Here is a 15,883-nt window from a genome sequence, read left to right as displayed (position 1 = left end):
AAACCCACTTTTTACATTCTAAAACTTTATTTTTTATTAGAATGCTGTCATTTGATAAATTTCTCCTAGTTTTCTGTACAAATAATAAATGTTAGTTCATAGGTATGGTATGTCTCTTGTGACAGCTTCCATGAGTCCATTCCGTCCTAAGAGGCCGGGAATGTCTCTGCTTTTCCCTTAAGGCCGCACATCAAAGAAACATGAAACGTAAATTACGTTTCATGGAAATAAACCACTGCTAAACAAATATATGTCCGGCCATTTATGAAACTCTCCGAAAATAAAAATGTGTCATGAGCATGAATCACACTCGTTTCATTGGTAGGCGGACTTTGAGATTTGTTTAGCAGTGTTTTCTTTTCAAGAAACATGTTTTTCGTTTCATGTTTCATGTTTTTCGTTTCATGTTTCTTTGGTGTGCGGCTTGCCTTAGAGCCACAGAAGATCGGGCATAGATGGAGTCACAGTTTTAGTTGGTGTGACATTTCCTTCGGATCTGTTATCTTGATTTCTGATAAACCTTGGGGTTTTTTAAAATGAATTAGTTGAACAGCTCCCTGACTTCCATAAACCTCAGGCGCGGGTTTCTTTTTTATTCTAGGAATGGATTGCTTAGGAGCTACTGCATGTTTTGGTGAAATACAAGAAATGCCACATATGACGTGAAAAGTGTGGTATTCGTCGATTGTATGTACGTTAAAATCAGTGTTATCGTACACCTGCTGTGTAAAGCACGGCAGGTCAATTTTCTGCGGATCGCCTGCGAATGCTGACACTTCCATCACGCGAAAAGCTTCTGTATAGGATGAACAAAACCCCAAAGAGGAAACTACATCAACCTATTTTCTTGAGCCGTACTTTTTGTAGAGAAAACGGCCAACTTTGCAAGGAATGGTGAGACCAACTATCTGGGCCTTACTGCCGCTACAAGATTTTGAGCAAGCGGGTTGCTTATCTGGAAGTGTCAGCTATCGCAGGCGATCCGCAGAAAATTGACCAGCCGTGCTTTACACAACAGGTGTACGAAAACGCTGATTTTAACCCTTTCTATGCCATGCCTTAATTTGCATGTTGGTCCATCAATCCCAAAGGTCTTTTCATGCTTAGAGTCCCATTGCCTTATACATATATACGTCGCATATAAATAAACAAATAAATGACCAAAACATGTTTTTTATTGAGTTTTTTTTAACCAATTTAAACGTTTTCTTTTTAAAAGTACTCATCAGAGAGCCACCAACTTGAAAAAATGTAACTAACTTATAATGTAATGTAAATTAACATTAAAAGTTTTCTTTTGTGTGGTACTCCTCAAAACATAACACTACGCAAAGGCCGACTCCGCCTCTTGCACACGTGTATCTCGATTCGCTTCATTTTTTTTTTCTGGTCTTTTCTGTGGCTACAAACGCTTCACCTTCTAGCAGCCACCTATAAGCGTCGCCACCAGTGCTACAATATAGCATATACGTAAAATATGTGAACAAATATATACGGCAATGGGTCCGCATGACCTGTCTTAGGTGCCAACATTTTGATGCTTTGGGAACAATAATCTAACATTTTCGGACATATTTCTACGGCATTGGAACACCAATGAGTCTAAAATTTTATAAGCAACGCATATTTTCGACTTTGGTAAATTGAGACCATAACACCTTGAACGTATATATACGGCGGCTGGGAATACAGACCCACTTTTTAAAAAACATATATATGCAGCGTTGCGACAGAAAGGGTTAACGTACATACAATCGACGGATACCACACTTTTTACGTCATGGGTGACATTTCTTGTATTGCACCAAAATATGCAATAGCTCCTAACCAATCCATTCCTCGGCTAAAAACTAAACCCGCACCTGAGGTTTATGGAAGTCAGAGAGCTGTTCAACTAATAGATTTTGAAAGGACAAAACCTCAAGGTTTATTAGAAATCAAGATCCGAAGAGAATATTCACACCAACTGAAACTGTGACTACATCTGTGCCTGATCTTCTGTGGCTCTAAGGGAAAAGCAGAGACATTCTCGGTATTTTAGGATGGAATGGATTCATGGAAGCTGTGAGAAGAAGCATACCATATTCATATTATGAACTAACATTTATTATTTGTACAGAAAACTAGGAGAAATTTATCAAATGACATAAAAACTAAAGTTTTGGGATGTAAAAAGTGGGTTTTGCCGAGACCGTTAAAAATTGGTAATTTTCAACTTGCACTTTAGACCGAACAGTTCATGTGAAAAAAAAGTAAATAGTGATATTTGTAGATAATTTTAAGTACTTTAATTTCTATTAACAGACAATTTACTAAAAGTTAATACTTTTCGAGATTTGAGCAAAAAAGTGGAAAAAAGCTGAAATTTTTCGATTTTCTCGCGATTTTTTCAATGTTCCGGCAAGAAATTTTGTCAGCAAACCTCATATTCGGATTCAGTAGCCCAAAATCCATATATAATGAAAGAAATCAGAACTACCCCAAAACTTTCCCACTAGGGAGCTCGTAGAGTACAAATTCACTGAATCACTTGTTGATGTTTGATTCAGAGTTGTGACTGCATAGCTCCGCCGATGACGCCTGAGAGGCAGAAATAGCTATCTGGAGATGGTCTTCCAACTCTGAATCAAATAAAAACAAAAACTGCCTTTCCCCCTTATAAAGTACAAGTTTAATTTCATTTCTAATATTTAATAGGCTTTCTTACAACTGGAGATACAACCATAGCTGGCAATTATGGACTCAAAGACCAACTGTTGGCGCTTAAATGGGTAAAAGATAATATCCTATATTTCGGCGGAGACCCAAGTAAAGTAACCATTTTTGGACAAAGTGCCGGAGCTGCATCAGTAACCTTTCATTTGATGAGTAAGCAGTCTGAAGGTAAGAATATAATAAATTATTATAAAAATTAAAATGTGTAGATACCATTTTTATTCAGTTGCAATGCGAAGGCAAAACCTTCTTAATTTTCACTTAGTTCAGAGAGCGCAAACCAGCACTTAAATCGACGATCTTCGCCTCTTATTAGAGGCATCATCAGAGAGGCATTAGGCGAGCAGGAGATACTCCTAAAATGACCAGGTACTGACCACGGAGGGCCGAAGGGCTAATTTTATTCATATTTTATATTTTCGAGGGTGCTGAAAACGAAAATGAGGTTTATTTTGAATTTTATGTGGGGGAACATTGTCAAAATCACAATTTTAACCTAAAAATAAAAAAAATAAATCACGCTTTTGCGTTTACCTCGCTACAACTCTGTTCAATTTTAATATTTTTTTCTGAAATTTAGCTCTAACATTTCTGGAGACAACGGTACTTGCTTTAAGCTTTAATTCTGATTCTTATAAAGGTTATGAATTTTTCAAAGGGAAAGGTACGGATTTGTGCATTGCAAAGTTTAATCGCAAAAGTTGAGTGACGAAATTTAAAATTTAGCCTTTTAATCACGTTTATGTTAAAGTAGAGAGTACAAAGAAGTTTTCTGGAAAATTTTTGATCAAAATGTTTTATAGAAAAAAAAAATAGTGCAACTTTTATTATCGACATTAGAAATCCGCGATATAACGGTTATTTTTCGAGATACTGACCATGTGTGGTGAATGGCTAATTTTGGTCTTAGATTATATTTTGGATGGTGCTGAAAACGAAAATGAAATTTATTTTAAATTTTAGGTGGAGGAATATTGCCAAAATCGCAATTTTACCATAGAAATAAAAAAAAGTGAAATCACGTTTTTTTGCGTTTAACTCGCTACAACTCTGGTCGATTTTAATATTTTTATCTAAGGTTTGTACACTATATGTTGCTCACTTTTTTGAAGACAACGATATCTGCCTTAAGATTTTAGTCTTATTATAGTAAAAGTTATGAATTTTTTAAAGTACAAGGTACAGATTCTTGAATTGCAAAGTTTAATCGCAAAAGTTAAGAGGCAAAATTTAAATTTTATCTTATTAATTACGTTTATGTTAAAACATAGAGTACAAAGAAGTTTTCTGGAAAGTTTTAGTTACAAATGTTTAATAGAACAAAAATTGCGCCACTTTTAATATAGACGTTATACGTCCCCAAAATAGTGCTTATTTTTCGACATACTGACCATGGGAGGTGAATGGCTAATTTTGGTCTAATTTTATGTTTTCGATGGTGCTGACAATGAACATTGTCCAAATCGCAATTTTAACCTAAAAATGAAAAAAAAAGTGAAGTCACGAATTTTTACGTTTAACTCGCTACAACTCTGTTCCATTTTAATATTTTTTTCTAAAATTTCTACGGCATATATTTCTTACCTTTGTGAATACTATGAAAGTAACTGTAGTCTTTCAGTCTTTTTTTTGTAAAAGTTATGAATTTTTAAAAATTAAAGGTGCAGATTCGTGAATTGCAGAGTTAAATCGCAAAACTTAAGTGACAAAATTTAAAATTTATCTATTTGATTACGTTTATGTTAAACCATAGAGTTTAAAGAAGTTTTATGGGGAGTTTTAGGTCTAGACGTGTTATAGAAAAAATATGGTGCAACTTTTAATTTTAAGAAAAACGTGGTTTAACTTTTTATTATTTTTAGGGCAAAATAGCGATTTTGACAATTTTCTCCCATCTAAAATTCAAAATAAACTTGATTTTCGTTTTCAGCACCATCAAAAACATAAAGTAAGACCAAAATTAACCATTCACCACCAATGATCAGTATCTCGAAAAATTAGCGTTATTTTGGGGATTTATAACGTAGATGTTAAACGTTGCACCATTTGTTTTCTATAAAACATTTTGATCTAAAACTTTCCAAAAAACTTCTTTGTGCTCTTTATTTTAACATAAACGTAATTAAAAAGCTAAATTTTAAACTTCGTCACAAAACTTTTCCAATTAAACTTTGCAATGCACAAATCCGCACCATTTCCTTTGAAAAATTAATAACCTTTATCAGGATAAGAATGAAAGCTTGAAACAAGTACCGTTGTCTTCAGAAATATTAGAGCTATATACTGTAAAAATTTCAGAAAAAAATATTAAAACGGAACAGAGTTGTAGCGAGGTAAACGCAAAAAAACGTGATTTAATTTTTTTTATTTTTAGGTTGAAATTGCGATTTTGACAATGTTCCCCCACATAAAATTCAAAATGAACCTCATTTTCGTTTTCAGCACCCTCGAAAATATAAAGTATGAATAAACTTAGCCATTCGGCCCTCCGTGGTCAGTATCTCGAAAACTAAGCGCTTTTTTGAGGGTGTCCTGCTCGTGTACATAATATGTTTGCTTATCTCTGTCCCAAGTGAAAATCCTCCGCGAGCTAGTCCTCGCATTGCAACTAACGTGATGGTAGTAGGTGCCTAGCGACATCTGCTAAATAAAAGTCAAAGTTTTTCATCCTAATAAAAATATTTAAAAATCTTTTTAACAGATATTTAATTGAAAAACTTATTGAACCATTTTTCTGGTAACACCTCCATGGCTTCTAAAAATTGCAAGCCAGATGGATGCTGCAATGAAGACAAGAGGGAATTCTAAAATTTGCAATTCACAAACCCGTCTGCACAGTTTGGTAAATTCCAACGGAAAATGGACCTAGTTACTCGACAGGAGTAATACTATATAGAAAATAAAAATGGTCCAATAAGTTTTTCAATTAAATATCTTTTTAAAATATTTTTAAATATTTTTATTAGGATGAAAAACTATATAAAAATATTTTTAAATTTTTTTATTAGGATGAAAAAGTTTGACTTTTATTCAACAGATGTCGCTCGGCACCTACTACCATTACGTCAGTTGCAATGCGAGGACTAGCTAGCGGAGGATTTTCACTTGCTTGGAACAGAGATAAGGAAACATTATGCCTCTCTGATGATGCCTCTAATAAGAGGCGAAATTCGTCAATTTAGAGTGCTGGTTTGCGCTCTCTGAACTAAGTGACTTTAACCTTTACTTTAACTACCCGCGCATCAAGTTATAACAGAACTACACGCGTGGAGTACTTTGTACGCCACAAGAAAATACACTTAAAAACAGCGGATTTGTTTAATTTTTTTTTGAAAAAATACACTTAGTTGTTTGTTATAAACCTTATTCGGCATCAGTGAATACTTGGAGTTCCTTTTCAGTAAGCCAATTGGGATTTATAACTGGAATCATGGAATAACTGGATTCCATGATAAATAAAATTACTAATAAAATTTTTTTTAAATGTGATTTTTTACAGGAGAAAAAGTATTGTTTACAAAGAAAAATATATTTTTTGCCATAATGACTAAAAAACAATTAAAATATGTACTTATATTACGACTTATAGTAATATAATCCTGGGGTATATTGTCCACCACCGGAAACAACAAATAATAAAATGTAAATTACGATCTTTCCAGAACGCCGATTATAACGAAACTAAAACCAAATTGTAAAGCACATTCCAGTGATAGGTTAGAAAAATAAGCAAGGTCAAAAATTAAATTTTTAAATATATTTCCAGTAGAATTCTTATATCTGGCGTACAAAGTACGCCAGCGCGTGTAGTTAAAGGTTAAAAGGGTTATACTATATTCCGCAACGACCGACTTTCGACTGGAGGTGGAGTATGCATTTATGTGTTAGATTCTGTTTTTTCTCAATTTACAGTAACTGTTTTACCTTCCAATATTCCTGGCTTCGAGGCAATATGTCTTCTCTTTCATAATAAACACTTATCTTTTACGATTTGCTGTGTTTACAGACCGCCTGATACTGCTTATAATAATTATGTTCAACTTATTAATTTTTTATCCGTTCTAGCTTCAACTTACAAAAACCTAATTATTGCCGGTGACTTCAATCATAGAGATTTAAAATGGCCACATCCTATACCTCAAAATGCTTCATCTAGACTTCTTCTTGATTTTGTACAAGATTCACATCTCCAACAAATCGTTACTGAACCAACTCGTTTCCGTTCTGGGCAGCAACCCTCCATCTTGGATTTAATTAGTACTTCTGATAATGATTTAATAAACAATCTAGAATACTATCCCCCTTTTGCTAAATCCGATCATGCAATTCTTCAGTTCCAAATGCAGTTAATTCTTGTTACTGATCCAAAAAACTATACTAATCAAGATATTTTATTGATTATAGAGGTATTAATCATGTATGTGTCACTGGTTGACTGGGCTTCCGTCCTGTCGTTACCAAATGTACAGGAAAACTGGAATATTTTTCATGAACAATGTAGCAACATCATAAAAAAGAATACAAGCTCAAGACTTATAACTACATTTCCTTCTAAACCCTGGATTAATTGGGATATTCAAAGATTGATTAAGAGAAAGAAAGCTCTTTGGCAAAAGTATCAAAGATCACGTTTGGAGAATGATTTTGTTACGCATAGGAATGTTGCCAATCTATTGAAAACAAAAATTTGCAATGCTAGGAGAAACTATGAAAAAAATATTATAGACAGCAATAATCCAAAGAAGTTTTATAAGTATATTAGAACTTCCATAAACACAAAAGTTTCTGTTCCTCAATTAAAAACAGACTCAGGTGATATTACAAATGATGATTTGAAAGTTGCTACAACTTTTGCTAGGAGCTTTTACGGATCTTTTACTTTAGAACCTGATGGCCCGCTCCCAGACTTACATTATGAACCCGTAAATCATAGTTCTATTACCTCAGTAGAATTTTCTCCTGATGATATTTTTAAAAAACTTAAAGAACTTGACAACAACAAATCTCCAGGACCAGATAATCTTTCTCCTACTTTCTTGAAATCATGTGCAAATGCTCTTAAATATCCACTCCATTTGCTTATGGAACAATCATTCCACTCTGCTACTCTGCAACTTATTTGGAAAGAAGCACGGGTGAAACCAATCTTTAAGAAAGGAAATAAACTCGACCCCAAAAATTATAGGCCTGTTAGTCTCACTCCAGTAATATCCAAAGTTATGGAATCAATTATTGTGGATAATTTACACATATTTTTGAACCAGCATCAAATAATCCCGAACGAACAACATGGCTTTACCAGTGGAAGATCGATTGTTACCAACTTGTTGTGTTGCCTAAATGACTGGACTGCCGAAGTAGATATGGGACAGGATATTGATATTATCTACTTAGATTTTAGCAAGGCTTTCGATAAAGTTCCAAGGGAAAGGCTTTTGAAAAAATTAAACAGGATTGGAATTCGCGGGCAACTGTTAAACTGGATTTCAGCCTTCTTAAGTGAAAGAAAATTTTCAGTAAGAATACAGTCTTCAAGTAGGTAGCCCCTATATGACGTGATAAGTGGAGTCCCCCAAGGATCTGTTTTAGGGCCACTACTGTTTAATATATTTACATCGGAGCTAAAATACATCATTTCATCAAAGTTCTCGGTTTATGCGGATGACACAAAGCTGTACAACAATCCTAAAATTAACTCTCAGTGTTTGCAAAAAGACTTGGACAGCATTTCTCGATAGTGTACTGACTGGTTGCTACCGCTTAATATAGAAAAATGTGTCGTTCTTCATCTCGGCAAGAATAACCCTCGGTTAAATTATTTTATTAACGGCACCGTTTTAAAAAAGACCGATTGTCACTCTGATCTCGGCGTGTTAGTAGACTCACAATTATCCTGGACTCCTCAAACGTTGCAACAGTGTAATAAAGCCAATCGCATGGTATACCTTATTAGTAAAGTTTTGTCGTCCTGTGACAGTCGAACCTTAGCAAAATTGTATAAAACTTATGTGAGACCTATATTAGAATTTGCTAATTCAGTGTGGTGCCCGGTTCTTCAGCGTGATGTAAATATGCTGGAAAATGTACAGCGACGAGTAACACGGATCCCGTATTCATTGGTGCGTCCCTCATATGAAGATCGTTTAAGGATCATGGATTTAGTTCCATTATCCGCCCGCAGACTTAGAGGCGACTTAATTACAACATTCAATTCATTTCATTACGAAACTTCTTCACTCAGAAATTTCTTTACAATAAATACAGATGAGCGGTTAAGAGGCCATCCCAGAAAGATAAGAAGAGAACTCTGCAGAACCAACATCAGGTTAAACTTTTTATCAAATAGGGTTGTTTATGCTTGGAATTCATTACCGGCTTATGTCGCTATGGCTCCTAGTACAAATAGTTTTAAGAATAGACTCGATAATAATTGATTGTATTTTTAATTTAATTATATGTAAGTCAGCATAAGTGTAAAACAGCTAAGTACCAAAATTTGTTTAGCTTTGAGAGTATAATAGGATTCTAATCCTCTATTCTTATTGAATGTTAATAATAATAATAAATAATAAAAACAATTTTGCCTTCGCATTGCAACTGAATAAAAATGGTATACATTTTTATTTTCTATTAGTATTACTCCTATAGAGTAATTAGGTCCATTTTTAGCTGTGAAGCGGGGTTGTGAATTGCAAATTTTAGAATTCTTTGTTGTCTTCCTTGCAGCATCCATCTGGCTTACAATTTTTAGAAGCCATAGAGGTGTTACCAGGAAAATGGTCCAATAAGTTTTTCAATTAAATATCTTTTAAAAATATTTTTAAATATTTTTATTAGGATGAAAAACTTTGACTTTTACTATAAAAATGTGTATTATTTTAAAGAATCCTTTTCTTTTTAGTATACCTACTATGTATTTAGATAGTCTTGACAGTGAGAGTTGTTGAATTTCACGAATCGATAATTCTGCCTCTTATACCATTAGAATGTTGTTTTAGGGCCGGTTGTTCGAACGCTAATCAACAATGATCATTATCAAATATTTAATTACTGTCAATGTCAACTTTGTTTGGGTTGTTAAAAAGTCTGTGGAGTCTATAATCAATTAATATAACAATAATTATTAACATAATTAATAATAAATCTCATAATTGTAATTAATTATGTTTTCAGCAACCCAAACAAAGTTGACATTGACAGTTTTGGTGACAGTAATTAAATATTTGATAATGATCATTGTTGATTAGCGTTCGAACAACCGGCCCTCAGAGTTTAAAATATCTACGCAAAATGAAAAATTTAGATAATAAGTCATTTGCTCAAGATATTTTTTAATATCATTCATACATACGTCTACCAGGAGCTGAAACTTGTTATTTACGATACACATTTCTTCTTCTTGTTGTTCTTCCTCTTTATAAGATAAGCAATTATGCTTTTTAATTGGCGGATTGATACCTCTATGCAAGGTTGTCACTACATCTTTTGCGAGGTCGGCTGATACTTCTTCTGCCGATTGGTGATTTATCTCTTGCTATTTTGACCACGCGACTCTCTCCCATTCTACTTATGTGGTTATTCCATTCTTTTTTCTATTTACTGTTCATTCGTTGTTACACTGTAGGTACTTTACATGAGAGAGAGATAGAGAGAGAGAGAGAGAGAGAGAGAGAGAGAGAGAGAGAGAGAGAGAGAGAGAGAGAGAGAGAGAGAGAGAGAGAGAGAGAGAGAGAGAGAATGGTTTGGATGCAGGTCCGTTAGCCACAGATTTTTATTTTATTTTTACCATAATTTATTAGAACTTAAATAGGCTCCATTTGCTCTAAATGTACCTACTTACACAGTAATGGATGTTATATGCATAGACTTAGAAATGGCTTTCGACATGGCATACGCTATCATTCAGATAAGGACATTCTTGCAAGTAAAGATATTGGTAATAAAGTTCTGCGAATAATCCTGAAGTTGTAGTGGAATCAGGGAGCAAATATATGAAAAGAAGGTCGGATATTAGATGAAACAAGTAAGACGAGGAATCAAATAGGGGTATAAACTGTCGTTACTGCCGCTTAATCTTTATCTTTGCCTTTCTTGAGTCATACCAATATCAACCCCCTTTACCGATAGCTCCTGTCTAAGTGTTTCCCCCAGGTCTTCTTTGGTATTCGTCCTCTCTTACTACTTTCAGGAACCTTCAGATCAGCAATCCTTTGTATTGGCTGATAAACGTTTCGACATTGAATCCAATTTATCATAAAAACATTACAATAAATAACAATAAATATTAAAATATTCTTGGTTATATTCAATCTCTCACAGAAGAGGAACGTAGAAAAGAAAAAGAATCGAAAACCGTCTGTATTATATAGGGGAGTGCAATTAGAACGAAAACATGCATTGTTTCGGAAAAATTCAAACAAGCTTATATTTTTCTAAAACTTTTTTTGTTAATTTATATACATGTTAAAGTAAAAGTTCTACTGGCAGATTTGGCCGCTAATTGTTTATTAATTGTTTAAACAATAACAATTGTTTTGTATAAATAATTTTAAAAATATCGTTGAATTCATCATTTTACTTTGATCAAATATGTTTCTATTTTGTTTTTGATTATGCTGAATCCGAATATGGCATTACAATTTAAAAATTCTTATACAGAAGCTCTTATACAGTATGTCTGCGTAGCTAGGAACCACGTGCAAAACTTTTTTATTATCAATTTTACGAAAAAAAAGTTATTCTTCATAAAATGCTCTGGATAGTAAAAAATTTAAAACTCAACCGTCACATATCAAATTTTATCAATTTTATACGAGTTATGTCAAAAATATAAATTTCCTTAAAGAGTAGTCCCTTCAGAATATGAAGTCCCTTCATATTCCAGAATATCAAAAACTGCTATTAAGAAGAGTTGTTTGAAATTAAAAATTATGTTTTAATATACAATTACATCATTCTAATCGAAAATTTTTTTTTCCATTTTCTCTCAAATTACGGATACCCATCATCTTTTTAATGCAATTAGGACATAGTATATTGTGCAACAAGTGCAGAAAGGTACTAATTTCTCACGAGTTTGAAAAGTTGCGGTACGAGCGCAAGCGAGTGCCGCAATTCAAACGAGTGAGAAATTACCTTTCTGCACGTGTTTCACACTATACTTTTTCTACAAGCACAGTTTTTCCTAAAAATAAAAATCACAATTTCCAAACGACGATTAATTATAATAGGTACCTATGTGATAAATTTTAAACTGTATTTAATTAATACCTACTAATCAATTTAAATTCCTTATACCTAAATAAATTGCACAGAAATCAGTTAAAAAATTAATACACTGCCTTAATTTGTTTAAATTTAAACAATTATTACACATTATTGACATTATATTTATGCAGTCACGGATTTACACAAAACCTTCTTCATTCGACGTCTCTTGCACAGGTTGCTAAATCCTTATTGGTTATTTGATAATTATAAAATGTTTAATAAGAATATACTTGTAAAATAAAACAGTTGTAACATCCATAATTTAGTTTCTATGCTATAGTTAAATATAATAATTGTCTTATAGGTTATATATTTGTCTAAAGTTTAACCACGGATGTAAACAGAATATAACGTTACTCAGAATGCGGTAGTCCACGGATGTAAACAGAATATAACGTTACTCAGAATGAGGTAGTCAACTGTGCAGAAAAGAACTTTGCGGCACAGAAACGTCACTTTGCGGCACAGAAACGTCACTTTTCTGCACACTAGTGTCAAATATCTTATACTGTGAGAAAATATCAAGTTTGCTAACATAAAACCGTGCAGAAAAGTGCACTTTGAATAGTGGTTGTAGAAAAACTAGTTTATTATCAATTTTACGAAAAAGAGTTATTCTTCATAAAATGCTCTACCTGGTCTAAAATCTAAGATACAACTAACAGATATCAAACTTTTGCAATTTTATACCAGGTATGTAAAAAATATAAATTTTACTTAAGCGTTAAGTGCCTTTATTATTCACAATATTTTAATTAGAAGGATGTAATTGAACACTGAAACATATATTCTAATTTCAAACAACTTTTCTTAATAATAATTTTTGATATTGTGAAATATAAAGGTACTTTACTCTTGAGTGAAATTCATATTTTTTGACATACCTCGTAATAAAATTTGACATTTGATAGTTGCATCTTAGATTATATACGACGCAGAGTATTTTATTGAGAATAACTTTTTTTCGTAAAACTGATAAAAAAAGTTATCAATAGGTTTCAAGTTACGCAGACATACTGTATAAGAGCTAAAAAAATTTTTTTTGTTGAACATTTATTGTTTTATTTAGTTTTATAGAAAGAAGTTTTGATCACTTTGAATAAACATTTTTTTTACCGGTAATTTTCGGTTTTGTATTACATTTTTGTTAACTTTCTTAATTTTCTCAAAAAGAAATAGTTTATTTTATTTCTAAAGTAAAATAATTTAGTGCATTTTAAAGATTACATCCTAAGCTTTAAAAAACACCTATAAAACTGTAATAAATCTGTTCAAACTTGAGTAATACCGTCTTAAAATGGTGGTAATTCTCTAAAACTACGAAGTTTTCAAAAATTACATTTTTGGAGACGTCGTATCATTTGAATTAAATTTTTGAGATTTTTTTTGAGAGAAACATCGTTTAGTAAGATGTCTGAAAGGTAAGCTGTGCAAAATTGAGAGTTTAATAAGAAACATTGTATTAGTTCCACATTTTTAAATCATTTTTAAACCAAATTCATGTAAGTCTCACTTTTCGCCCACACCATACTTATGCCCATAAATTTTATTTCTTTTTATTACAACCATAAGGTAGCTAAATTATTCTTCTTTCATGATCAATTTATAAAATTTCATTTGATCCATTAGTTAAAGAATTATATTAAAATAACTCAACCGTGCACTTCGCCGTACGCTAGTTTACAGTGCGTCAATGTTTGTGAGAAAGGTGACTTTAGCGTTATAAATAAAAAATTATAGAAGCTACAGATTTAATTTTAGAAAAATCTTTATACAAGGTTTTTTTTGTAAAATTTTCTGAATTTTTCAACGGTCAAGTCAGTTTTTTTCTACAATTTATATTTTCGGAGTTATTTTAAAAACATCTATTTTCGCAGTTCATTTGTTTAATAAAAAATGAAGCACCCACTTCTCGAGTAGAACTTTTTGATATGTTGTTTATTAAACATTTCTTAATGAAATTACAAAAAGTTCTATCTTGTTTGATTTTTTCCGAAGTGAAAATATATATGCACTCCCCTAATAATGATTTTAAGATTCTTTCTTATATCTACTATGAATAATTATATTTGTTAAATTAAAACTGAAATTTAAGTTTTGTTATTTCTAGGGCTATTTAGAGCCGCCATTGCTCAAAGTGGTTCCATTTTGTGCCCGTGGGCGTACCAAAGGGAACATCGTAATATGGCCTATAAACTTGCTAGTGGCTTAGACCCTAGTTTTAAAAATACCAGCTCTTCACAAGAGTTATTAAATCTCTTAAGGAGCAAATCAGCTGCAGAGATTAATACAGTGGCAAGTAGCTTTAAGGTAGGTGTACAAGAAAATCAATATTATCATGGTAACTTTGTTATTAGAATAAAGTAACAGTATACATAATATATTACAAGTATGTATTCAAGGACATATCACTGATGCGTTTACGATAACGCAAGGACTGAAACAAGGCGACGGACTGGCTCCAACGCTTTTTAATCTTGTTCTTGAATATGTAATTAGACGGTTGACGGTAAGCGGAAATAACATACTTACAAACAAATCTACGCAATTAGCAGCATACGCGGACGATATAAACATAATGAGCAGAACAATGAATGTAGCGGAAGAAACCTACGTTGATTTGAAACAGAGTGCAGAAGCAGTAGGGCTAGCAATAAACACAAATAAAACAAAACTACTCATACAAACCAGATCAAATAGACCGGCGCAACAACACTTTATTGACGATATATAGAACATGTGAATAGATTCACGTACCTAGGAATGGATCTGGTTGCAAGCAATGAAGAAGAACCGGAAATAAATAGAAGGCTTGTGCTGGCAAATAAAGCCTATTTCGCGATGGGCCACATATTCAAATCGCGAGACGTACACCGGAAAACAAAACTCCGGGTATATAAAACAATAATCAGGCCCATAGTAAGTTATGGCTGCGAAACATGGGTGGTGACACAGAAATCTGCCAATGCATTAGATGTGTTTGAAAGAAAAGTATTACGTAGGATACTGGGCCCAATAAGTGAAAATAACAACTGGCGAATTAGGTATAATAGAGAAATATACGAGCAATATAGCGAACCAACTCTAGCACAACACACTAAACTGCAGAGATTACGGTGGGCAGGGCACGTGGTCCGCATGCATGAGAATAGAATCCCCAGAAAATTGCTGAATGCAAGAATGCAGGGAAGAAGACCTGTTGGAAGACCTAAAAAGAGATGGGAAGACGAAGTCGATGAGGATGCCAGGAACTTCCTGGGAACGCGTTCATGGAAAAGAACAGCTGTAAATCGAAATGATTGGAGAAGCTTATTGAAGGAGGCCAAGGCTGGATTTGGGCTGTAGCCATTGGATGGATGGATACATAATATATTAATTAATTCATTCATTAAACATTACAATCCCTAGTGATTATAGCTAATAGTTGATTACTCCTCTATATCATTTATAGGTTGCTGTGTGTCTTTGCTGCTGTCCTTGCACTATTTTCCATTTCTTCCTGTCCTTGCACTGAACTTTCCAGTCTTTAACATACACTGTTCTTATATATTCTTCTACATCATCCGCCATCTTCTTCTAGGCCTTTCTCTACACCTGGGCCATAGTGGTGTCAAGTTAGTTATCCATGTCAACATATCTGGGCGTCGTTCATATATATCCTATCCATCCTAAGCGAAAGGCATTTAAAAAGGCTATCTTCCCCTTTCTTGTCAATCGTCATTGTTTCCATCCCATATGTAACAACAGGTCTTATAAGATCTTATATAGGTTTATATTAATTTGTTCCTTTACTTAGAGTTTTGCTTTTCGGCAGATTTATATTCATTCCATATGTTTTTTTGCCTTTCAGAATTTTTTCTCTATTCTCTTTTTCAGTTTTCCCTATTGTTACTTCCAA

The 15,883-nt window shown here is 33.2% G+C and overlaps 3 protein-coding genes across 4 annotated transcripts in view; 2 read left to right on the top strand and 1 right to left on the bottom strand.

Annotated features, from left to right (window-relative positions):
- Positions 1–15,883, top strand: part of LOC114329493 (venom carboxylesterase-6) — a 337,686-nt gene that overhangs the window by 78,343 nt on the left and 243,460 nt on the right. The gene's annotated exons all lie outside the window — the stretch shown is intronic.
- Positions 1–15,883, top strand: part of LOC126880100 (juvenile hormone esterase-like) — an 88,462-nt gene that overhangs the window by 28,758 nt on the left and 43,821 nt on the right. For both annotated transcript variants that reach the window (XM_050643794.1, XM_050643793.1), the window contains exons 5-6: positions 2,698–2,883; positions 14,096–14,295. In XM_050643794.1, the coding sequence (XP_050499751.1) occupies positions 2,698–2,883; positions 14,096–14,295 (386 nt within the window). The remainder of the gene's footprint in view (positions 1–2,697; positions 2,884–14,095; positions 14,296–15,883) is intronic.
- The window catches only part of LOC114342824 (nuclear envelope integral membrane protein 1), a 112,669-nt gene that overhangs the window by 85,660 nt on the left and 11,126 nt on the right, over positions 1–15,883 (bottom strand). The gene's annotated exons all lie outside the window — the stretch shown is intronic.

Source organism: Diabrotica virgifera, chromosome 2, assembly GCF_917563875.1.
Source record: "Diabrotica virgifera virgifera chromosome 2, PGI_DIABVI_V3a".
Taxonomy (NCBI): domain Eukaryota; kingdom Metazoa; phylum Arthropoda; class Insecta; order Coleoptera; family Chrysomelidae; genus Diabrotica; species Diabrotica virgifera.
This window is presented reverse-complemented; position numbering and strand designations above follow the sequence as displayed.